The 25,074-nt window shown below is 45.6% G+C and overlaps 2 protein-coding genes across 8 annotated transcripts; one reads left to right on the forward strand and one right to left on the reverse strand.

Annotated features, from left to right (window-relative positions):
- The first annotated feature begins 6,815 nt into the window (after positions 1-6,815).
- LOC121089467 (C->U-editing enzyme APOBEC-1-like) lies at positions 6,816-18,733 on the forward strand. Of its 7 annotated transcripts, XR_005828220.1 has the most exons (6): positions 6,816-6,997; positions 8,275-8,302; positions 8,665-9,053; positions 10,295-10,413; positions 12,461-12,636; positions 12,742-12,832. XR_005828220.1 is itself a non-coding variant. In XM_040596712.1 (5 exons), exons 1-5 carry the CDS (start codon positions 6,976-6,978, stop codon positions 15,057-15,059), a joined length of 624 nt encoding a protein of 207 aa, XP_040452646.1. In that variant the 5' UTR covers positions 6,816-6,975; the 3' UTR covers positions 15,060-16,766. The 7 variants fall into 7 exon arrangements, 6 of the variants coding, with proteins under 6 accessions (XP_040452646.1, XP_040452643.1, XP_040452647.1 ...); XM_040596712.1 differs by lacking the exons at positions 12,461-12,636; positions 12,742-12,832 and adding an exon at positions 14,994-16,766; XM_040596709.1 differs by lacking the exon at positions 12,461-12,636 and having other exon boundaries at positions 10,295-10,342; positions 12,742-14,983.
- A 1,970-nt stretch (positions 18,734-20,703) lies between these two features.
- On the reverse strand, positions 20,704-22,396 carry AICDA (activation induced cytidine deaminase). The gene is made up of 4 exons (XM_040596146.1): positions 22,249-22,396; positions 21,472-21,742; positions 21,164-21,279; positions 20,704-20,867 (listed from the first exon to the last, which is right to left on the reverse strand). The coding sequence occupies exons 1-4, from the start codon at positions 22,387-22,389 to the stop codon at positions 20,814-20,816; spliced, it is 582 nt and encodes a 193-aa protein (XP_040452080.1). The 5' UTR covers positions 22,390-22,396; the 3' UTR covers positions 20,704-20,813.
- Between the last annotated feature and the right edge of the window lie 2,678 nt (positions 22,397-25,074).

Consider the following 25,074-nt stretch of genomic DNA (forward strand, 5'->3'; position numbering starts at 1 on the left):
AAACACACAGGTTCCTATCTCACAGTCCTGCTCCATGCCAGTGACAGGAGAAGGGATGTTAGCTGGATGTTAGATGGAGAGACCACTTACATAGTAACACAGGGCCTGAATCATGAAGATCCTGGCAGAGCAACCCCATGTCTCTGGAGTCTTTTGAAGATCTTACAAGATCTCTTTAGCAGCTTACCTGTGGATAGCCCAGTAGGGTGGATTTCTAGCCTACTTGTGGACATAAGATGGTGAGGTGGGTTAACCCTGGCAGGCTGCTAAGCACCACACAGCTGCTTGCTCTCCCCTCTCCTTGCCCCATGGGATGGAGGAGAGAATCACAAGGGCAAAAGTGAGAAAACTCATGCATCGAGATAAAGACAGTTTAATGAGTGAAGGGGAAAAAAAGAGAAGACATCCCAAATGATGCAGAGGCAGTCATTCACCACCAGCAGACTGATGACCAGCCAGTGACCAAGCAACAGCAACTTCAGAAAAAATCTCCCTGAGTTTTATTGTTGAGCATATGGTGAGGTGACATGAAAGATCCCTATGGTCAGTTGCCCCAGCTGTGCTCCCTCCCAACACCTTGCTCATCCCCAGCCTACCCACCTGGGAGCAAAGTCAGAAACAGAGAAAGCCTTGACACCGTGCAAGTGCTGATCAGCAATAGCTAAAAGTTGGTGTGTTATCAACACTGGTCACCAGGCTAAAACACAGCACCATACAGGCTGCTGTGAAGAAAATTGACTCCATCCTTGATGGTGCCCAACAGTTCTAATGCCTCGTTCTGGGGGACATTTTCTACTTTTGGTGGAGGTTCTACCTCTGTTGTGGTTTAAGCCCAGACAGCAACTAAACACCAGGCAGTCACTCACTCGTTACCCCCAACAGTGGGATGGGAGAGAGGATCAGAAGAGTGAAAGTGAGGAAACTCATGGATTGAGATGTTGCGAAGGGAAGACACAGTCACTCAATATGAGTGATCAGCAGACTTCGTTTATTGTCCCTTACAGTCACCTTTTATGCCTTGTTATAATCAGCTCATATATATTACAAAAGTTAAGCTCATTATTGGTTAGTTGCCTAAATACCAAGCCCGCCCCTAGTTTCTCTTCTGTAGTTATCTGTTCCCACCTGCAACATTCTTTTCCCACCGCAATCTTCCTCTTATTGTGTAACTTTTGCTTTACTTCAGATAAGCTGAGAGCGATGTGCATTTTTGTCCAGCCAGCTGGACTATGTCTATGTGAACTTTTTCAGCTAGCCAGTTATCCACATGGAGATAGATAGGTTAATAGGTAAAACAAAAGCCCCACATGCAAGCAAAGCAAAACAGGGAATTCATTCGCTACTTCCCATGGGCAGGCAGGTTCAGCCATCCCCAGGAAAGCCGGGCTCCGTCACATGTAATGGTTACTTGGGAAGACAAACACCATAACGCCCAGCATCTCTCCCCTTCCTTCTTCTTCCCCCAGTTTATATACTCAGCATGGTGTCACATGGTATGGAATATCCCTTTGGCTAGTTCAGGTCAGCCATCCTGGCCATGTCCCCTCCCAATTTCCCGTGCCCCTCCAGTCTTCTTGCTGACAAGACCCAAGAAACTGAAAAGTCCTTGATTGATAATGATAAACATCACCCAGCAACAACTAAAAATATCAGCCTGCCATCAACATTGTTCTCACACCAAATCCAAACCACAGCACTGCACCAGCTACTAAGAAGAAATGTAACTCTCTCCCAGTTGAAACTAGGACAACCTCCCATGGGAGCTACAGATTACAGGTGAATTCTGGGGAGAGCTTAACCATATGGCTGCCATTGAGCAATAATAGCTCAGTGCTGAAAGTTCCGGGAGCTACTCTGAACACTCTCTCCAGTACAAGTAATAGAAAAGGAACAGATGAATCACTGCTTTCTCTCAAGTGAAGCCCACCAGGTTTTGTTGTTCCCCTTGCTATTTAAAACCATGCCAGTTGTGTGATGACTGTATGCCAGACTCAGCCTCTCAAAAGGAGTATGGACACTCGGATGTCCACTGGGTTTGGGATATTTATTGTTCTGCCAAGTGCTTTGGCAGCACATACGTTGAAGCAAAGAGGTAGAAAAGTGGCAAAACCAGAAAGATAAAAATACAGCACTTCTGTGATGCAAAGTAGTGTGAGATGGCTGTAGAAAGACTGCTTAGAGTAGAAAATCATATTGTAAAATACAGATACGGTCACTTGCAGCTTTTCTTTTTTTCACACTGACTCCCCATGAAATATATTTGATCCGCTTCTCTGATTTATATAGCCTCACCAATTAATATGAAAACATTAGATTACAAGGATATTAGGATGTTTAGCTAAGAAAAATTATTACTGAGGTAAGCACACAGGTAAGTCCTTACCACTAACTACCTGTTCTCCACCTTGCCTGGGTCAGGGCTCACCCACACACCCTCGTGGCTGGCTGCCATTCCACTTCATTGTTCAGAGTCAGACTCATAAAGCTCACCCAGCATTAGCAGGGCTTCATCAGTTATCTTACCTCTTACGTTTCAGTTTTCACATATGGAAACTGAACGAGAGTCTCAGTGAAGTATGATGCAGCTGTGTAACCTGCAGAGGAAAGGAAAGTAGAAGTATAAGGAGAGATAAAAAGGCCATGGGTGGGTGTGCTTATGGGTCAGAGTTGTAAACTCATATGCTGCTAAGGATGTGTATCTCTGTATCTACAACTTTTTATATGCATTATTGCATTATTATGCATACACAAATATGTAAATATCTGTGTGAGTGTACTTGTACATATATATTCATAGACACACAGAGACACATTTTAGCTCTTTTTAAAATTTAAAGTTCACAGAGTAAATCTCCAAAGGCTCTGAGTGGTTTTTTTTTCCCCCATAAAAATGTAGATATCTACTGAGACAACTCCATTAAATCCAAACAAACATACAGTGGATTTTCCTTTCACTGTCAAATACCCCAGCAGCAGAACACTTGAACACAAAATTTACCATTCCAAATTAAGTCCAGGAGGCAGTTTGTAAGTGGAGACTGAGATCTAAGCCTCTGTGGCATGAGCCCCAAGCTTTTAGTCACATCTAAGTTTTGCCTTCCCCCTTGTTTCCAGACTCCCACCAGGTGATTCTCACCTCTTTCCAGTAGATCATTCAGCCAGAGAATAGAAAGCTCAGTACCTGTAAAATCCTCAGACATGTGCAAATTAGGATTATGGCTGATATAAACCTTGTCACTTTTTGTCTTCTATGGTGTCTGATTTAACTTCCCTTCTTCTGGGCTTCTCTTTCTTCTCTCTAACCTGCCTGTCTTTCCTAATTTCTTCCACATGTTTCTGTTTCTATAAGTTCTGTCTCGGTTCAAATTTGTGTTTTATGCTGAGTAAAATTGTTCAGTGTGACGCTGGGGTTGGCATGACCAGATGTACCTCCTGGGTTCCGAATGTCAGATAAACCAAAAGACATTTGAGAAAAATTGCAAACGACGTGCCTGCTCTCTCAAGACAAAGCTGGCTCAGCGAGGTCAGTTAAAGGGTGGCACATCCAGTAGATGCCACTACTGTAATACTGTCATGCATGTATGCATGCATATATATCATGCAAATATGACATGCATATATAATAATATATGTCATGCAGGACTGTTACTCCCAGGAGATATCTGTATTGAGCTAGCTCCCTGTTGCTCTGTCCACCTCTCTCTCACCTAGTGTATGTCCTGGAGTCCCCCTGCAAAGTGTTCTGAAGAAACTGTGAATCTGGTCATCTGTATACAGCATGGCTCTGCTACCACAAAAAGGAATATTATTTTGAAGGTCTAAGGAACTTGGTGGCTAAAAGAGTTATGAGTGAGTGTATGTCCACCCACCGTTCTGTGAGCCCTTTGCTGTGTATGTTCCTCTAAAATGCGTTTATGCTCAGGAGGTATGCATATGAGGGTGGTGGTTATTTTAAAAAAATATCCATTTGTTGGAATGGATGAGATATATTCAGATGTTACCAATAGCTCAGCATTACAAACCACCTTCACATTTATCTCTAACATTATCTTAAGCAACTTCTGTAAGGGGAGATAACTGACAGTGTCACTGAAAATGGGAATAAGAAAACTCCTTAACACCAATATAGAATTAAGAAGCAGGCATTCCTTTATTGGAATACACGGGGGCTCACTCCACCTGACCTGCATGCCATATGTTTCATTCATGCAAAATTCTGTAGTCCACACATATGTTTATGCATTATATTTCTCAGAAAAATCATACATACTCATTCAGTAGGTGGTACTATGTTGAATAAATGTCACGCATGCTCCTTACAGGTACTTTAGAGTCTTCTAAGAGGTCTCAAACAATAGTTGACCCTATGGTTACAGCTGACTGCACACTGAACCTCAATTTACTTCCCTTACGTGGAGAGACCAAGTTTGTTTCAATAGTTACCTGTACAACAGTCTTCTCATCTACCACAAGTTTTAGATGACTCTTTCCCTCTTGCCATAAAATTACACAACTGAAGTTGGTTAGCAATCTCTCCATAGTGATTAAAGAAAAAACAACATAGTTGCAAAGCTAAACTAAATTATACTACATTGTAAGAACAGGAGGAAAAAACAGAAGAAAATATTTTGGTCACACTGAGCAATATGAGGTCCAACACATATATGTGACCCTTGCTACGGACATGTAGCAACCTAAAGGCATACTGGGTTACTGCTGTTTGCTCATAAAGGCCAAGAAAGTTTTCCCACCCAGATATACCACCCTTCTGGAGGTTATCATCATCCTCTGAAGTCTGGTCCCCATAGACGGGATGTACAAGTTCTAGAAGCATGAAAATTCATTTGTGAGGTAACCTTGTCTTCCTGATTTTGTTAGGGTTAAACCAGCTGCCAGATTTGAGAGGGATTCCTCTCCTTATATTAGGCTAGGAGGAACAACAGAATGGCATTTCTTTTTTCTTTTTTTTTTTTTTTCCCCTTTCCATTTTCGAACCATCTCATAGAGCATATTCAACTTCCTGGAAACACCTGGAAGTGTTGCACTGCAAATTCCCTGCTTCTGCTTTGACTGATTTTTTGTGTCTCTGCTTTCTGTGGCGCATGGCTGATTTTATACCAGGAACTACTGCTACTGAGTACTGCTGCTAATCAAGCCATTTGTTGCAGCTCTGACTAAGCATCTCAAAGCTTAATTTACAATTGCATGTTTGTATATATCTGCTGCGAAGAGACGGAAATGAAGAGAATACTTTAGTGTTGATGCGTTTCTGGCCTTACTGAGTATCATGTCCATGAACTCCAAAACACATTGGTAAAACATTTTTTTGTTTCAAGAAGCCTCTGAGTGAGTTGATCCCATTCACTTTTCCTCAGATATGAACTAATGCAACAGCTAGGGAACAATTCTGTGGGGTGAAGTCAGCGCAGACCTTGCAGCAGCAGAGGCCCCGAAGGCAGATGCTGTGCTGGCCCTGCGCTGCCAGATAGCCATGTCTCCTCCTTCACCGAGTCCTGCCAGTGCCCGAACTCCTCCTGAGCCCGTACTCCACTGTTCGTGTTCACTTCTGTTTGCTTTGCCCTTGCAGGGAACTGAATATTTTTTGACAATGCAATACTGAGGGCTGGCCGCAGAGGGTACAAATAAATCTCTCTCCTGGCTTCACAGTCCCAAGCCAGACTTGGCACTGAGGAAGGCGACGGCTTTGTTCTCAGGGAGCGTGCATTACTGGATGGTGGCTCACCAGGGATCTATTTCTGCAGCTTGCATCAAGCCACAAAATATTTGTGTCACAAAACCAGGGGGAATTCTGACAGAAACTGACTTAGCACGGCCATTTCTAGCTAAGCCGTGCGAAGAATTCTTTTGCAATCCTTTTGTTCTGCAAGCCAGTTTGGGGTGTGTCAGCCAGAGGAAAGCTTCTCACTAGCAACTAGCATAGCATTGTTTCACTCATTTTTCAGGTGAAATGGGAAATAATTTTTGCTGCACCTTGTGTGAGTTACAGAACGGATCACAGGAAGGTGAGGACCAGTGCACAATGTTGAGCAGATTTCTCAGGACACTGGAAAAAGTCTGTTCCTTTTACATCAGAGAGCTGCACTGCCATGACTAATAGCTTCTGCAGATCCTCACATGCTGGTTCAGGTCCTGGTTCCAAGGCGTCCACATGAGTACAGAGCTCTTCTCTGTTGTGAAGTTTCATGAATATCTGGGTGTTCCCCCACAACAAGCTATCCACCACCATAGCTCTCCTGGAGGCTGGGCAGCTTGCTTCGAGTTAGCTTGAGCATCTCCCCAGTCGCTGACCACAGCTGTAAATGTGCCCCCACACACATTGAGGATCTTCCTTGCTTGAGGTTCAAGGGTGCGGGAGTGGTCCTTGGAACTCCACGGAATGGTCCCATGAAGGGAAATGGCAGTAACCGTCACCACCTGCTGGAGATCCATAAAAGCACAAGCCTTTGCAGATGACGTCTGTTTCCCACTCCACCTGGTTCTGCTCAACTTTCTGATGATCTATCTAAGTGCCAGAAAAGTTGTCTGCCACGCCACAGCTATGTGACTTAATGCCATTTGTGTAGATGCTCTTTCTCTCTTGGTGCATTGGGGTGACCAGAGAAGAGTTACTTTTCTGCCCGGGGGCTAGCGGTAATAAAGAATTACAATTGTGGTCCTGCACTGCAAAAAAGACAGCTCATCAAATAACTCCAGCTTCTAGCAAGCAACTTTACCTACATCCCCAGACCCACTCTTTTGCAGTCCTTTTTTTTTTTTTTTTTTTCCAGGATCTTACTTTCTGTTTCACTCAGTGGGATAGTTCATTTGCGTAAAAGCAAGTCACCATGAGGAAATACTCGGCTGAGCAACATTACTGACACCCCGATTTCAGTCTTTGGGAATAGAAACCGAAACAAACATACGACTAATAAAGGCGCATCCATCATCCAAGAGGTGGCAGATTGAGAATTACCCATGGCTGCTGTCACTGACAGAGGTAAGTACATGTGTGTGAAAAGCTGGTCTATTTCTCCATGTTCAGTGTCGCTATTTACTGTAGTTATATCTAAGGAACAGGTGGGTACAGACAAATGTGTGTGCTGGCACGTGAAGGTACACAGGAGACACTTTGTGTGGATTTGTGGGTGTTATCTGTTTGAATGCATTACCCTACCTTGAGTCTTAGGTTCAGCTTCAAAATATTGATGTAATTTTGTTAACCCTGATGTGACATTAGGCAGGAAGAGTTCAAAAGCCAAAAGACCTCTTGATGTGGAAAGAGATCTCAAAGGCAATTAAGAATGGAGTAAATTAGTTGGCTTATCTTTTCACTTATTTTGGTTTTAATGCAATAAAAAATTAGAAAATGCCTTTTAAACTATCAGTGCAATAAGGTTGTGCAAGGAGCTGATCAGGTCTCTATTGATGTGGAAGACTATTTTATTCCTGCTGAAATGTAATTTCACTGGGTATATTTCAGAAGTCCTCATTTGAAGAGCCAAGAGCTATGGAAAAGTGCCTTTAGTATTTAATTCTAAGCAAATTAATTATTTTCTTCAACAAAATGAGTGTTCTCAGTTCCTTAAGTTTGCTATGGATGGACTTTTACAAAAGAAATAACTAGCTTTGATCATCTGCGATTGTTTTCATCTAGAAACTTCAGCTGGGAAGGTATGAAGGAGTCATAGGGTCAAGCTTCTTTGCCACTATGAGAGATACAGTGTGTATAATTAGACAGGTCTCTGATGCCACCCCACAGGTATTTGTTAGAAATCACCCTCCTTTCTGCACTGGTATTTTTTCCTTGGCACTGATAAAACCTCTATCAGCTTTTGAAACAGTTTCATAGGAAGAAAAGGAGGAACCCTTGGCTGTGAAAATGTTTTTGTCTAGATTGACATTAGGAGTACCAACAGGAAAATAGCTAAAGTTTTGCCTAGTAGAAGTGTTTGGAAGATACAAAGGGAGAAGATATTTGATTCTGCTCTTCAATTAGTCAGGGAAAAGCAGACATGGTACTGCTGAAACCAGTGAAGTTAAACTTGAGTGAGATCACAATCAACTCTAATGTGTTAAATTAAGCAAGGGTTCATGTACAGCATAGCTTAAACAACCGTGAGTTCCCAGGTAGAACTCCACCACTCCTGCATCCCAGAGTGGCTATCCTACTGTGCAGGGAGTGCATAGACTGAAAGTGCCCGGGACAGAAGGTGCAGAGGAAATTTTGTTTTCTGATCTACTATCCCAAGTGATTCACAAATCTTTTCTTTATAGATCCTGCACCCAGTAGGAACAACCAAGGGTAAGACTTACAGCTCTATCACCATGTGCTGCCTGGGACCAATAGCAATTTCTAGAGACAGGCAAAGCTAAGAAGCCTTGTGCTTTCTTTTCCTCTTACCATCCTTTCCCCTGATCTTCCTTTCCAGTTATCTTACTACTTTGACCAGTTCTGATCTGAGAGTGGTGATGGGATTGCTTACACTCCCAACATCTTGCAAGGAGGTGCTGTGGGTTAGATCATTAGACTGCAATTCTCTAAGCTGCTCATTTGTGATGGGAAAGGCTGAGAATGGGAGGTTTGGCTGATGTTGAGAGTTGCACAATGTGACCAAACATCACTGAAGTGTTGGGATGATTGCACTGCTAGTACTTTTGTCACAGGTGGAAGATACAGCCAAATGACTTCAAAAGAAATTATTTGCCTGATCACCATCCAGAAGTGGTCTACCTGCTGTATGAAATCAAGTGGAGGAGAGGTACCATCTGGAGGAACTGGTGCTCAAACAATTCTAGCCAACATGCTGAAGTCAACTTCTTGGAAAATTGTTTCAAGGCCACGCCATCAGTTTCTTGCTCCATCACCTGGGTCCTATCTACTACGCCCTGTGGGAAATGCTCCAAAAGAATTCTGGACTTCCTGAGGGTACACCCCAACGTGACCTTGGAAATATATGCAGCCAAGCTGTTCAAGCACCTGGATATCCGTAACCGGCAAGGTCTCAGGAACCTGGCACGGACAGGAGTCACTATACGTATCATGAATCTTGCAGGTAACTCAACTACTCTTTGGCTTTGTCTAGGTTGGATGGAAAGTTCTGGGATTATGTGCACTCTCAAGCAGTTGTGCTTTGTAATAGCAGTGATGGCTGGCATTGGAGAGGACTAGAGAGTGCAAAAATGCCACTCTCCTCTGCCTTATTTCTTCCCCGGTCCCATACAGCAGCAGGACCAGCATGGTCATTTCCTCTTGCCAAATCTGAACAAGGACAGTTATGTCTTTCTCTAGCCATCCATGCCTCCTTTATGTACAGTGAAAAAGCCTGCCCATAAGATAAAGATAGAACCCATCCCTCTTAGCATATATATGCAAATCAGCTTGCCAGCTGCAGCAAGTAAGGGGTTTCCCTTGATAGCTGGAGAAAAGAAGGAGACGTATCTAAAAGAGACTTTCAGATGATGCATCACAGATTACATGTCTTCCATGTATGTCTTTTTGTATGTGCATCTTCCTTGCCTGTCAATGTTTGGCTATAAAAATAGTCCAGACAAGTAGCTACAGAAAGTAATGAACATTTGAAGAGATTTTTCTCACATATCTGCCTGGGTACTTACTACTGGAGTGTGCAGCTACAAAACCTACCATGTCAAATGTGAACTTAAGGGACATTGCTTATCTTGGGGAATCTGTCTCTGGGATTACACCACCAGAGCACTAACAGGAGCTCCGGCCACCCTATCAACACTAAGATCAATATGAACTGCTAAATGTTAGGGTGTTCACTCCAGGTTTTCCTTGATCATTGAGATAAGTCAGACAGATTCATGATCGAAGCAAGAAGTTTATTGTCTTACCCAAAGCTTCTGTGATCAAGTGCAAGTCTGCCAAAAGACATGCCTGAGCAGCCCTGATTGCACGTGCCACTTCCCTTCCCAGTCCCTACCAGCGAAGCAGCCTGCCACTCACTGATTACTTCTCCCTTGGCCAATGTGCTCTGGCTTTATGTCCTGGTGTGCTATCTGTGATACGGGTTGCCCAAGCCTCTGTAGTAATCTCTCTCACTCCGGCAATTCTCCTTTTTCAACCTATTGCTATTTGTAGAGTTTTGGTTCCTCTTTCCACTAACTTGTTTGCGTAGTTGCAAGTCATCATTGCTCCCTTGCGTGAATACCCTCAGATGAATATCTTCCTTTAGCATTGTTTTACTGAGAAAGAAGTGACTCGCTAAAATATTCATGCAGAAAGAAATGGGCATGTCTTTCATCAGGAGTGACCGAGTATCTCTCTTCTCAGACTACAGTTACTGCTGGAAAACATTTGTTGCACACGAACATGGACAAGGTGATTATCGGCCCTTGAGCTTCGCTTCATACATCTTTCTGAATTCAACAGAGCTGTCTCATATCCTTTGGGTTAGTAGGCACTTGAATAAAATGCTGAGAGTGAAAAGTAACGCAAAATCCTAGGAAAAAGAGGTTTGGTGGGTCCTGGTAATGGTGTGGGCAGAAACAATAGTATGAAAAACAAGCGTGGGCTTGATGCTGCATGAACAGAAGGCCAAGTGGGCAAGAGATTGCCAAGGGCTATGCTGTTGTTACATTGTGCTTTTGTGGCCAGGAGTAGAGAAGAGATTAAGCAATACTAAAAGCAATACATACTCTTAGCTTTTTTTACAAAGGAAAGGGTAAATAATTTTAAGCCTTTACATGGATCAGCTACAAGTTCATTAGCTTGCAGCTTACCAGAGCTATTCAATCCCGAAAGCTCCTTCAGCTGTGTAAACATGATTCAAGTACACTCCTTTTGCCTCCCAAGACAGGGCCACTGATTTAAGTTCTGAGCAAGTTCAAAAGCCTGGATGGGTGGATTCCCTTTCAGGATCAAAGCTTACATGTAAGAGTATTGTTTAACAGATCTGCATTCCCCATTTCTTGCAATCCATACAACTGCAGAAGTTACTTGTATGGTCTGATATCCTACTATATAGGAAAGAGAAGGTGGTCTACTGAACAGGAGAGAAGACTAGGACTGGAGTTAACTTGCTGGCTCAGTCACCCTTTGTGGGGCAAGCAAGTTCTTGCTTGGACTGGTCCCAATATGTAGCACTGGGGCTAGTGGAATGGACCACTGGAGACAGAGGAAGGAATGCACAGAACTACATAATACAGGCAGGAGCTTAAAGCCTAGAAGAAGAAAAACTAAGCTGTTTGTAGGATGCTATGAATGCCTTGTTTTATTTCTGATGAGGAAAAGGTATACACTGGACTTCATTTTAGTTCTATCCATCCCAAACTTTATGTAGGTCTTTTAATACCTCAGGACCTGACCTTTCTAATTCTGTCTAAGACATTCAGGTGAAGGATGCAGTCAGTGGCATCATCCAATCAGCTGATCTAAGTAGTTAATGCAATGTAACCATTTAGGAGACATTTTTCCCTTGGCTTTCAGCCTTCCTGAGTACCCTAATGTCTGAGATGATTAAATAATTTAGCAGCTGATGCACAATTAAATGCAGAGTGTGATGCTTAGCAGGGAGCTGAACAGAGCTGTCTGCTAAATGCTTGTGAGTACTGACAAACTCCAGCTGACTCAGCACAGTTCCCTGGGCAGCGGTACAAGGCGAATATGCCCTTCAGTTCTTGGTTTTAAAAAGCCAGCTAACAAATGACCTGTCCCTCCCTGTGCCCTGGCAACCCCGTGGGATTACTGCAGAATGCTGGTGGCTAGGAAGCTGGCACCGGGACACTCATGCTGGTAGTCAGGCACTTGCTCCACGACTTTGCTGTCTCAGCCAAACTCAAGCCACCACTAAAATGAAGTTGAATAAGGCGCATTATCAGTAGTTCTGACCAACCACCGACCCTCCGTAGAAGGAATGGGAAGGAGTAGGTGCTCAGCCCTTGTGAACACCCAGCCCCATTGTACTAATTATGCAGAGGTGTAATGAGGAGAGTGTGTCCCAGCAACATGCTTCAGAGAAATACACACCGTTATTTCAAGTCCTGGCCTCCCTGGTATAAGACACTGAGGAACCAGAGAGGGTTTGGTGGAGTGCCACTGCAATAGGGGGCTGGAGCACTTGCCCTGCTGAGGGAACCAGCTGGTTTAGACCTAAAGAAAAGAAGGATAAGTGGGATCTAACTGCGGTTTTCCACTACATAAAGGCAGTGAAGACAAAGCCGGACTCTCCTCAAAGCTGAACAGAGAGAAAATGAGGCAATAGGTACAAGCTGCAACAAGGGAAATTCCAACTGGGCAGAAAGAGAGTCCCCCCTGACAGCAGTGCTGTACTGCAACGGGTGCCCAGAGAGGCTGTCAGACCATCCCTGGACACACTGAGAACTTCCCTTTGAGCTCCCAGATCTAGCATTGGAGTTATCCACACCACAAACGTGTTGTTCGTTGGACTAGACACCTCTAGAAGGTCTTTCTAACCCCCGAAATTCTGCCTTCCCACAGGATCTAGCTCCACTTCCCCTGCGTTCAGTTATGCAACTGCCGCCTTTTAAATGCTCCTGTTTCTGAGTGGTCTGTCTTTCTAGGAGGGGTTTACATGGCACAGTAAATTCTGAGGTGCTACGCCGTTGTCTGGAAAGCTGTGTCCAAAGGGACATTACCTAACATGCTGAAGATAGGTCAGAGCCCTCTCTGATGTATTTTCAAACTCTGGATTATACTGAAGAGACAAGTTAAGTTTTTGGCATCTAAATTTTAATGCTTGCGTTCTTTCCTCCTGCTAGGGGCTTCCTCCATTGCCAGGGAACTGAATACTAACAAGCATCAGCACCATGCTTTCAAGCTTACTCTGTGCATCAAACGGTTATTTTCAAGACTGGAAAAGCCATTCCCTAGCAGTTTTTGCTGCAACAGCCTTGAACGATGAGCTTCATCCTGCCACTAGAGAAGGCTTTTACCACTGGCTAGGCATTGCTAAGTATTGGACACAGCAGAAGGAGCACATGAGAAGCCATCAGGAAGTGTGGATGATGCAGTCAGGCAGCCAGGACATAGTGCTCTGGGTCTTTACAAGGTTTCCCAAGAGTCCAGTGGGGATGGAGACCATGCCCCAGGACCAGGCCTTTAATGTCTGCTGATTCTGCAATTAGATTCTCTGAGTACCTTCGTGAGAGGCCAGTGAGTAACACTTTTCATGCTCTGATTTGTTCCAAAGAAGGAAGTGGAGCAATGCATTCTGCTTTTGAGAATTTTTTATGAAGATCACTTTTATGGCTATGTGTGTATGTTTCAAAAAATACTTTATGCTATTACAGTACTTATGTAATATTATAATATTACTGCTTTTATTACAATATAATACAATTATGTTGCTAAGGGTTATATTGCTTCATTTTAAGGTTTTATTCTCCCTATTTTTTATGACTGTAGAAACAACAGAATAAAAGGGAAAATGTCAACTTTGTGAAAACTTTGCTTTTCTTGTTCCGTTCCTCGGCACATACCCTTCCCATGTAATTCCACACTCTGGAGTCCTAGCTGTTCATTGCAACCTGGGGAATGCAGCAAAAAGTCTCTGCTTTTCCAGCTGGAAACACTGAGTGGAGTGGTGAGGTAAGAGGTATTGAAAGCTCTGAGCTCTCTCTACAGGCAGAAGGCAAAAAGAAGATACAGGTGTGCTGGGCCTCGCAGCAGTTTTCAGTTTGCACTGCAAATAATGCAAAACATCTGAATGAATCATGTTGGGAGCTCCATGTTTCACAATTCTCAACCGCTCCAAGCAGGAGGCCCATTGTGTGATCCCACCGGAGAATGTGCCGCTACCGGGATCTGCAACATGCAGGCACAAATGATTATTTGAAGAATAAGGCAGGGGCTGGTAGGAACCATGCCTATCTCTTCTAGCTGATTAAGGCTTATGGCACCCTTTGGCCATGTCAGTCTCTGGATGTTTAGCAGACAATCAAGACAGCCAGAAAAGTTGCAAGCTGAGGAAGCAGCTCCAGCTCCTGCTGTCTAAGAGAGTATCTAAAGCTGAGTGCAGCTGGCTGGTGAGTGTTTCCTACATTAACCAGATAAAATTACTCCAAGCAATGTATAGCATGACTAAAGTTTTTTTTCCCCCTGTCCAGGACCTCAGGCTGGATATCATATGCTTTCTTTCTGGCCATTTTAGTGTTAAGTCTTTATTTCCTTAAGGAGAAATCAAATCACTTGATCGACACGCAGCTGAGTACACCAGGGTCCATAATCATTCCGCAACGTAACTTGGAAATTACTGGTCTGCTGTGGAACGTGGCAGCTCGATTTGAGCCTAATCAACATATATATATCTACAAACACCTTCCTTTGTGTCTTACTTTGAAACTTCATTATGCCACAGAAGTTAGCTGAATTCCATCTGAGAATCTACAAAGTACAACAGCACAAAGCTATACAACAATATGTAGTATCCATGGCCAGTACAAAATGGAAGCTCTTACATTTTAAGAAAATCTGCAAGACCTGAAGACCAATCTGTGTCTCTTGCCAGAAATACTTAAACATCATAGAATCTTGCTCACAGCTTAGCATAGCACCAAGCAGGCTTTACCCGTAGCAGTGTGGAAATTACTGACACATTGCTAGTTCACATGAAATAACCAAAAAATGCTGGCAGGTGCCACTATGTTTCTGTACTTTAAAATTAATATGCAGTCAGACTTTGACTTTGGAAAGGATGGAGCAAATGGGTATATCTCTGGTTCACCCCTCTTGTCTGGACTCACTTGTACTGGGGTGGGGCCACGGGACCTTGATCACACTCCAGCTGGAGTTGTTCAAGCATCCATAAAATGCTGTTCCTGCTTTCAGCTATTTCCAAGAACCTGCTTCATTTCCTTTCTCAGAATAGCAATGTAGCTGCTTATGCTTCAGAAAGGGCTACTGAATACTCAGAAACCGCATTTGGCCTAGGAAGAGCTGAAGAGAGCTGGGGCCTGTGATTGTGTCAGATGAGAAGTATTGCACCTTCTCACTTTGTTCTTCTCTTCCCTAGTATTTCTCTTTCAGGAACCCATTGCTGCTGTGTTTCTCTTTTGGGACCTGTAGCAAGACTGACTAGCTCTTCTACGAAGGAGGAACAAGCAAACAAAAAGTTGGACAGAAAACTGCATAAATCCGGGGGACAGCAAATTAAAACATTTGTTTGGGAAGCAAGAGTCAGAAAGTTAATACTGTAAATATAGGGAGGTGAAAAAGGACACAAACCAGCAAGCACAGCCCTGTGCAGACATCCACTGCAGCAATCCTAGCCCATTAGGCAAGAACTTTACAGCGGTGACGGTCCTGTAATGTGTAGGGCTATCTCAAAGGGAGATAAAGCAGAAATGATGAACGAGGCAGTGTGAGAGATGGTGACGTACTCGCAGTGGAGCCTTGACTCTGAAGTGAACACTTCAGTCACAGGTTGCTGCTGCCACCTTCCCTGTCACACCTCCTGGGGACAGTCTCTTGCTACAGCTGCACACCGGGGCATAATGAAGCAGAGGTCTCTGGCATCCCCATCCCTGTCGTGGGTCACAGTTCTGCTACTGCTGGTGTCAGCTCTGGGCATCACCAAGTCATTCAGCTGCACAGAAGTGCCCGGATTAACTGAAGTGCGCACACTCACCTTTGTGAGTTAGCCGGTGTGTATGATTCTTCACGGAAGGCTCAGCCCTTTCCCACTGAAGGCAGGAGGACAAACTTTTCTCTGGTCCATTTGGAAGCATGCCAGTTCCAAGACAGCCCGGTGAAGTTTTTTACACCAGTTTCAGTGGCCAGAGTGAACTTGTAATCTACTGTATCCCTGCTGTGCCCTTACTGGTGTGTTAGGCTGTAGAGGTGAATCTACCACACTAGGCTATAGAGGTAACCGCAGAACAGTGGGTCTACTCTCACCTCCTTCTGTCCCTCTGGACTGCTAAAAACACTGTTCCAGCTTGTAGAGTAGGATAGTTCTTAACTGTGATTTAATAACAAGATTATAACGTGGAGACATCAATGTCCTCCCTGCCCTGGAACTTGGGTGCACTCGCCCGTGTGAGGAGACGGGCCCCTTCTAGGCAGGAAGGTGACCGCTGTCAGCATTGACAGTCACATCAGTCCTTCCACTGGTCTGCTTCACAATAATAACGACAACAGCAGCAACAGCAATGGTCTTTGAGCTGTATCTGGTGTTGGTTTGGAAGCCTGAAGGGAAACCTGCCTATGATGAAAGTCATAGGTTTAAAAGCCAAAGGCAGCCTTCAAATTACTTACCACAGTTTGGTGCCTACCCTTTTGCTCTGACCTCGGCTCTTGCAGCAACCTGCTTTCTCCTTCCCCTTCTGAGACTCTGCTTATCACTGCTGGCATTGTCAGAACAGTCTCTTCGGTGCCAAACCCCTCCACGTTTCTTCTGCAAACCAAATCTGATTTCCATCACTGCAAATATTTAATACATATGTGATTAAATAATGAAATTTCTGCTCATAGAAACACCAAAGGGTCAGCACCAGGGAGGGGAGAAAAAATGACTCGAGCTAGAGGACAATGTTGGACATGAATACATCTAGGCTAAAAACTCCTAAAGGGGCAAGTAGCAGGGCACTGGACTCTAAGACCCTGAAGCTCCTTTCTGTCCTGGTTTCCAAGTACCAGCATGAGGGAGAGAGAGCAAGTGGGGGAAGGAGAAGGCAGGGGGGTGTGGGGAAGCATGACGTGCTTTGAAAATCCCCCTTGTATTTGCAAGAGCCTGGAGTGTGTCTTTGCATTGTTTAATGGTAATCTGTTTCTTATTATTGCAATGTGATGTCCAAGGTTGCTGTGTACTGACCTGGAGTAATGCTGTGTGCAGCTGTGGGAATGATGTCAGTGTCCTGATCTTCGATGGGTATGTTCTGGGGGTTGCTGAGAGCCGGACTCTGGGAGCTGTTTGCAGCAAGGAACATCCCTTCAGCCAACATCCTTGTAAAGGGTCCCAGACACCCCCGTGCACCAGGAGATGGCAGCCATGCCCAGTTTTCCACACTGAACCAGTAACCATCCCATTCCCTGTTTATCCTGCTTCCCCCGTTATCAAAAACCAACCCTGAACCTTGCCCTGGTGCAGAGTTGGAGCTTTCACGGAGCAGGGGGGTCTTTGTATCCCAGCCCTGGGTGACAAAGCACACGTCAGTTGCCATAAGACTGGATGTGACCCGAGGGTCCGATTGCTACGCAGGTGGCTGCGTGCAGAGCCGCAGAGGATGATGTTCAGCGAGGACGAAGGAGCTGCCCCCAGCCCATGGGCAGGATGGTTTTCAGTAGCGCCCGTGCCCTAATGAAGGTGTGCTTTCAGTTAACTGTGTGTACAGCTTGAGTGTGCAAAACCCACCCAAAACGTTACACAGCCAGCCGCAGGGGCAGGTCTGGCAAAAGCTCGTGTTTGTGCCAGATTTGCTAGGAAATCTTTTGTATCCTGTTGTTAGTTGTGGCTGCAGTCCTTAGGGTGTGAGTAACAAGAGGATGGGGAGGTGGGCACACTCGTGGAAAGCAAGGCTCGGGGCAGCAGCTGTACAGCTGTTCAGATGAATCTGTGCCTTGTTCATCGCTGCAAACCATGGGATGTTGGACCAAGTAAGACTGAGGTTTTCAGCTAGCACCATGGGCCCCTGCTCTGGCTGTTCCCCAAGTCCTGGGAGGAAATACCCTTCCAGAAATCACAAGCCCCCATTTCCCACGGCTCAGGCGATGGGGCCTGAGCTATATTTGCCACGGTTCCCTTGAGGGGTTAGCTTTTTCCCAGGTGCATATAAAGGAAGGAGACACCTTGAACAGCCCAGCCACTATCTCAGTAAGGCTGTAAACGTAAGTGGTACTCAGGAGTATATAAGCAGTAGAGAAATGTTCCCTATACACACAGTCTACAAAGCAAATAAAAAAAAAAAATTAGGCTTAAAAAATAATGTCACTGCATAACAGTCATCCTCCGGGGAGGTACTCTTGGCAGAGACACCTAATGAGTTTGAGGTTGAATTAATTAATAATGCTAAGTCAAAGAATAGCTTACGATAGCTAGTATTGGTATTTGAGAATGGAAAAAGTACCATTAAAAAGACTCTCTACAGCAGAAAAGTTAAATTCCTATAGCTAAATCACATAGATTAGCTAAACAGTCCACTCTGAATTCAGTCTGCTTTCGATTCAGAAGAAGCAACGTAGGATGCATTCTGAATGCAGTGCATGTTTCTCATTGCATTTATTCTCCTATTGTATAACGTTACCAGTTGTCCTGTTTCAACAAGTTTTCAACAAGTATCTTCAACTTAATGTTTGTCAACATTTAATCAGAAGCTGGTGTCTCAACTGCTTTTTTAGAAAATGCTACCTTTTCTAGTAGCTCTCCAACAATTTCACTGAGAAGGACAATGATGTTGTACAGGCCAATACCAAAGGTTGCAAGACTGAGACCTTTTTTCCATCTCTGCTTCTCTTCTTGTTTTGTAAAGTATGTTGGGTCAGCACTTCTCTGTCCACTTTGGTCAATTAGGAGTCATGAATGAGAATGACAGGTTTGCAATCAATGACGGAAGCATCTTGAATGACTTTAGCATTTACGTCACAGATTTTTGGTAGTATTTCTGAAGCACCTATTGCCTGAACACTTTATCTGCCTTGATCTTCTGGATGACGGTGTCCACAGCTTCAAAGTTATAGGTGAAAAGGCTAAAGACAGTTTAATAGGATAGTGCCAGATTTTCTCTCCAGAAATCAGGAAGCATATATGACACGTCAATCCTTTGTGTCAACTTCTACTTCCCTCATCCACATGGTACCAAAATAATGACAAAACCAGATGCTCATTTGTAAGACCTTTATTTATATAAATAATATCCACCATATCAAACAAATATACAACGCCATGCTTGCAAATTAATGCTTTGCAAAGAACTCTCATTGCTGTTCCTGGTTGAAATTCCTCGAGCTGAGAGTGTCTCAGGAGCCTGAAGCTGTAGGAAGCTTGTGATGCACTCAGTTGTGACCTCTCCTAGCAGGAGGAGGCACTGTGGGAGCAGGTCTCTCTGCTGTCCTCCTGCGGCTGGCTTACCACCGGAGGAGGTGTTCTGAGGAGCAACACAGGAGCCTCCAGCCTATCCAGAAAGCTGAACAGGATGGAGCAGAGAATTCACAGCCATCATGAAGGAAATGACAGAGCACCCTCAGAATGTGGGACAGAAACACTTAGCCTTGGCAAAGCCTCAGGAGGTTAGACTGCAGAGGACAATCCATCTGTAATTTAGGTAGTGGGAAGGTAGTGGTGAGTGGGCATGTACTAGGAACCTGCGTCTTCAACTTGGTAAAGACTGTGTCCCCAAGACGAGGTGCTGATGGTGTCCTCTAGTGGAAACACAGTGACTGCCAGGCAGAAGGATGCTTTGATTTTGCCCCCTATGGAAGATACCTATCTACAGGCTGTAAAGCTTTGCTCATGCCAGCAGTTTTTTCTGGTCAGCTCTCAGTCCAGTCACCAACTAGTCATATTTGGCCATGTTATGGGCAGTAAAAGGCCTGAAAAAACAGAACACTGTGGTATTGGTAAGGTGCCTCCAGCAGAGGACACCTGGCTAGGGAGGGAGTTTTTTGCAGGTCTGATCTAAGAGGAAACGCTCAGTGGATGATAAGTACTCCAGAAGTGAGAGCTGCGGTGCTCCTCCCTGAGGTGTGTGAAGAAACACACGGTAACTGATCTGGATGTCAACACACCATCTAAAACGCCACAGCCTCAGCCTACACGAATGAGAAACTGAATCTGAGGGACAATGCAATGTGGAAATGAAGTGTGTTTTCCAGTAGATGTACACTGGAAAGACATTGCAGAGGTGAGGTGCCTTGGTGGTTCCTTTCCTGGCTGGGTGGGATGTCCACGCACTGATCAGTACTGACCCTGAGCCGCCACGGCTCTCATCAGAATTAATAGGAGTTGAGTGGACTTCCTATTTCTGCATTGGAAATATCTTGCTAGACACCCAAAATTGCAGCTCACACTTGAAAAATTTGGCCATCAAATCTTCTGCTTTCATTTTAACCTTTTATTGTCTAGTTTCAACCTCTCCTAGGTCACGAAACCTGGACCCACAGCTACTGAAGCTTCTTCCTTTCTGGGCAGGAGGCACTACAGGGCCTGGGCCTGCACACAACCCACCTAGAAAACCTGCTGGCTTCAAGTGAAGTTTGCAAGCTGAGCTACCTGGGCTGTCCAGGACTCACTTCAATACTCTCAGTTGAGCTTTCCAACAACCGGCCAATTTTGCTGTTAGGACAGGCTATACCCCTTAAATAGTGATGGTTTTCAACTTCCTACCCACATCCAGAAGGACAAAGAAACCGTTTCACAGGGGAGGACACAGAGCAGCTCAGTGTAGTGCAGCTCGAGGAGCCAGGAGACACGCTCCCCAACGCCCTCACGAATCCAGTGCGGTGCGTGCAGTGCCAGTGAGGACACGCTCGCACAAACGGCTTTGCGGGCCGCCTGCTCCCACCTGGGCAAGGCTAAACCCAGAGCTCCATTTAGTGGACCACCTGAATTAGCTCTGCAGGGACTGAGGGAGGGCAAATCGCTCTCTGGCAATGTCACTGCAGTCCTGGCTATTCCCAGCTAGCAATGGATGAGGTGTGAGTCTGGGGAATGTGTCTTTAGAAGATCAGCCTAATTCTCCTTGGAACTGAAAAAGTAAGTATAGTCTTATCTCTAGTCACAGGGCTGGAAGGAAGAAAGATGTAAAGAGGCAAGAAGAGAAAGATCTGTTGTAAGGAGAGAGTTGGAAATCAAAGAACAAGTGTTTGTAAAGTCTTCTGATTGATGATGACTTTCGCTTCAAAGTCCCAGAGTTTTAAAGGCGTCTCGCAAATCATCTACTTCGTACAGCGGCTGCAGGACAAAATACAGATGGTAGGTCAGTTGTCAAGTGAGCAGGAACCTATGAAGATGGGGCAGGAGGAAGGAATCGCAGGAGACGGGATGAAAGGTGGAAGAAGGGGAAGAGAATGAGCAGATATGAAGAAATTCAGGGGAGAGGCATGAGGGGTGTGGAAAGTGAAGACAGGAATGAATGAAATGGCAGATGGTGGAGATGGGCAGCTAGAGCAGAGAGGAAGAAGAGTGAGGAAGAGAGGAAGAAGCTGAGGGGAAGAGACACTGGAAGGAGAAAGAAAATTGGCCCTCACCAGGAGGATTCGTCGAAGTTTCCTGGACAGATGGACAGAGTTTTCATGCAGCCCTTCCCAGGCTTTGAATGTCTTTTCCCTGTTCTCCACAAATGTGTTCCAGCAGTAGAAGTAATCTGTGCAATGCACGGGGGAGTTACAGAGTGCTCAAGCCTGCCCCAGAGAGGACACTGACCTCTCCTAGGATACTAAGTCATCACATCCTGCCGTTCTCTTCTTGGGCTCCTTGTCCCAGCTTCTCCCACCCTGCTGGGTTTCCCCAAGCCCCCTTAGCTTTCCGTCATCTCTTTCTCGCCTGCGCATCTCACCTTTGAAAGTCATGATGGCAATTTGGGCCCCCGCCCTGTGCAGGCGCCTCAGCCCCTCGGGCTCTGCCTTGCGGTCCTCGCAGAAGTACAGGCGGGCCGTGAAGATGCGGAGGGTCAGGTTGGGGTAGGCGCGCAGGAAGTCGGCCACGTGCCGGGCGCAGTCGTAGCAGGGGCTCCAGGAGGTGAACCAGGTGATCCGGTAGCAGCGGCCTGGGTCCAGGTCCCAGGCTGAGATGTAGCGCAGGAAGAGCACCTCCACGTGACAGCCCATCTTCATGAAAGAGGGAGAGGGGCAAGGAGTGAGGCGGGGAGGGGGAGCAGGGTGTAAGAGGGGTGAGGAGGGAAGAGTGAGCTGGGTAGGGTGTGAGGGAAGGAGAAAAAATGTTGGGGGTAGGTCCTAGGGTCAGCGCTCAGAGGGAGAAGGCACAGTGGTACTCAAGTGGAAGACTGGCTAGAAAAGCTCAGTGGCGCACTGATGTGTAGGGGCGTACGAGAGGAATGTGTGGGAGCCAAGCAGAAAAGTAGGTAGACTGGTAAAGCAGCAGGGGGTACGGAGGTCTTGCTGCTGACACACTCGGAGGCAGCAAAAAGTACAGGTTTACCTGGAGGCTGCATCCCCTAGACAGAACGCACCAGTGCAGTGCCCATGCTCATGGACGTGTGTGCCAGCACCCTCAGTGCTGTCGCAGCCCTCCTTTCCCTGCTGCCCCAGCCCAGCTGGAGCTGCATGCACCTCAGCATGGATGTAAGAACAAGACGCCAAGGTGTTCCCTGTACCTTATTGCGCAGGTATCCAAAGTCCAGGGAGCATGATGTAGCACTGTCACGGCGCTTTACAACATAGCAGAGGTAGGTTTCACGCCGGCCCTTGGCCCAGCGCAGGTTCTTGAAGTTGTAGAGGAATAGTTTCCTTTTCATCAGGAGGCTGCAGAAGACAAAAGAGAATTTCCACTAGCCCCACCCTGGATCCAGCAGTTGGCCATGTCTTTGCTGAGGGCTCAGCACCAAAAATATGCTCCTCATGTCCAGGCCTCTCAGTACGAGAAGAGCATCAGTGATTTGCATACAATATGTTAGGGACAGGGTGCAGACGTGACTGTGGGGATGAAGCAGTTGACCTTGTGAGTGGAAACAGTAAGTGAATTAGTAGTGATTAGTCAAACAGCAACTATGGCTGGGTAGAGTGTGAAAATATCTAAGAATATCCAAAAGGTGGACACCAATGAGGGAGAAGGATGAAAGTGTCTGAGAAGACCTGGGAAGATGAGAGTGTCTGAGTTCAGTCATCAAGAAATATTATTTTTGCTGTATGAAATCCTGAAAAGCCACTGGGGCAAGGGATGGATCGAATTAGAGCCTCTTTAGAGAAGACTGAGGAGGGTATGATTGAAAATGTGCAGGGCTAGGGGCTGGGGTAAGGCGCCACACACTAGCTGACAGAATATATAATGGGGGAGGCACGCTGACACCTCGCCAGGCACGCGTACCATTCCCCCATCAGACAAATGTCAAGACTGGCAAGAGCCTGCTCCCATGCCCAGGGATCCTGCTGGGACAAGGCAGTAGGAGCGCGGGGAGGGTAAGGTAGTCACGAGCCGTATCTAACAGCCTCACTGCCAAGTGGAGGCACATAGGCAGCTGAGAACAGCTGTGTTCATTGAGGTGAGATACTTACCTCCCCCAATGCAAAACAGAACTGAATGGGTTAAAAATAATCATGTCCTCTGTCATCTTTTCCCTCTGATAGACTGATGCTCAGCAGGGAGGTGGGGTTGGTTTAGGTGCTACTGAGCTGGGTTTTCTGGGAAGTCTCCAGCGAGGTGTAGGAAAGGGGAACTGAGGCTTGTTAGGAATTTAAATCCAATTTAAATCTGAGAGTCTAAGCAAGGAAAAGTTTCTTACGCAAAATCCCTTCATCTGTTTGCCAATGTCACCATAAAGCTTGAGCACCGCAAAGCACTTAATCTCCAGCTAACAGTGGCATCCATCCTCTCTGCTCCTCCAGGAGTTCTGTCCATTGTGCACCCTCACACGTGGCCACTGCACCACAGGTGCTCACTCATCCGTGTTGTCACGCACATCCTCTCGCCTTGTGTTACCGAGTGCACGTGCTTTGCTTTCCTGTGGCGCTTGCTATTGCACCTCACATCACATCGCCAGAGAGACATATTCTTCCCACAAGCACCCTGGCTACGCTGATTGTCCCACGAATAGAGAAGCTACCTGCACACATCCTCTTTTCTGCCATGTCACCCTCAGCCTGCAGCGCAAAAATACCTGTGCTGCTCACACAGAAAGAGCAAGCACGCACATGCTCAGTTATGCCACTCTATACAGACATGCTGCTGGAGCAGTAGATCGCATGGGAGTTGTGGCCGTGTTTCCTGCTAGGAGGAAGTCCATAGAGAAGACAAGGCTCTGCAGAGTCCTGCACACACTCAGAGAGCAAAGCATCCCTTCTAGGCATGTTATTCAGCCCAGCAAGAGCCTCAGGCAGCTCTTGGAGGTCTGTGCTGTAAGCACTGCCAGGGCTCTGCTCTGCTGGGTTTCTAGGTTGTGGCAGGAGTAGAGCACAAACTGATCCCACTGCACTTCATCACCCCTTTCTCTGGCAGTTCATCTTGGGTGCGTGTTTCCCATACCCACTGCATGTTCTTCATCATCAGTTTTGATTTATTTCTTACACGTAGAGCCACCCTGCTTCCTCTACCACCTTAGATTCACCCTATTTGCACAGTTATGAACATGCTTGTATATTCCCTAATAGACAGACAGACACACACACACACACACATGTTGGTCCCCTCACAAAACCGCCAAGCAGTGATTCATCTCAGGCTTCTCCCGGTTAGATGTGTGTTATTGCAGGGATGTGGGAAAAACTCTCCCCCGTAACAGAGGTGCTGGAGAGGGGACACCCCTTCTATGTGTGACAGATCCTCAGGTTGTCCAGAGACGATAGCCCAGGGAATCGTGTGGGAAATGAGCAGGTACGACAGGCCAGAGGCTTGCAAAGCTCTTACTTGGGGGGTGCCACAACCGCAGAAAACAGAGCAGAGCAATTGTGAAAAATGCAATCGCTCGTTGAAGAACCATATAAGCCAGGTGAAACACAATGACAATTATGCTGATGTTTCATCAAAGCCCACAAGGAAAAATGCTTTTCAACGCATTAGAAATTTAAGGGAAAATAGGCTTTCCCTTTTCTCTTTTTTGTGAAGTTTTAGGCAAATGCATTTGCTTTCAAAATGTTTCTGATTCTTCTTCTAACTGTCCGTTTTCTTACTTCTTCCCATTTTTCTCTATTCAGTGGTTTTGCCCCTGCAGAGCAGCATGTGGATGCAAATAACGGTGAAGAACAAGAAATGACCCCAAAACCCAGAAAAATGAAAATTACGATCGCTTGAGTTATTTTTCACCGTCCTAACAAAGTGAAAATGATTTTGAGTCACAGGAGCTTTTTGTTCAACCAGAAATGGTTCATTAACATCAGTTGCTATTTTCCATTCTCTCTGGAGTTCACTGTCCCAGGGGTTTTTGCTAGGGAGGATTTCAGAACATGGCTGGTACAAGAAGAACAATGAATTAACAGATGTTGTGGAG

The sequence above is a fragment of the Falco naumanni genome, chromosome 5 (assembly GCF_017639655.2).
Source record: "Falco naumanni isolate bFalNau1 chromosome 5, bFalNau1.pat, whole genome shotgun sequence".
Classification (NCBI taxonomy): domain Eukaryota; kingdom Metazoa; phylum Chordata; class Aves; order Falconiformes; family Falconidae; genus Falco; species Falco naumanni.

Coding starts and splice junctions, on each gene's coding strand:
- LOC121089467 (XM_040596709.1), top strand. CDS start 6,976: ATGGCTGCTGTCACTGACAGAG. Junction 8,303..8,664: donor CCCAGTAGGAACAACCAAGG/GTAAGACTTACA, acceptor CTTTTGTCACAG/GTGGAAGATACAGCCAAATG. Junction 10,343..12,741: donor TGCACACGAACATGGACAAG/GTGATTATCGGC, acceptor TCCTCCTGCTAG/GGGCTTCCTCCATTGCCAGG.
- AICDA (XM_040596146.1), bottom strand. CDS start 22,389: ATGAAAAGGAAACTATTCCTCTACAACTTCAAGAACCTGCGCTGGGCC. Junction 21,280..21,471: donor TGCCATCATGACTTTCAAAG/GTGAGATGCGCA, acceptor TGCATTGCACAG/ATTACTTCTACTGCTGGAAC. Junction 20,868..21,163: donor AACTTCGACGAATCCTCCTG/GTGAGGGCCAAT, acceptor TTTGTCCTGCAG/CCGCTGTACGAAGTAGATGA.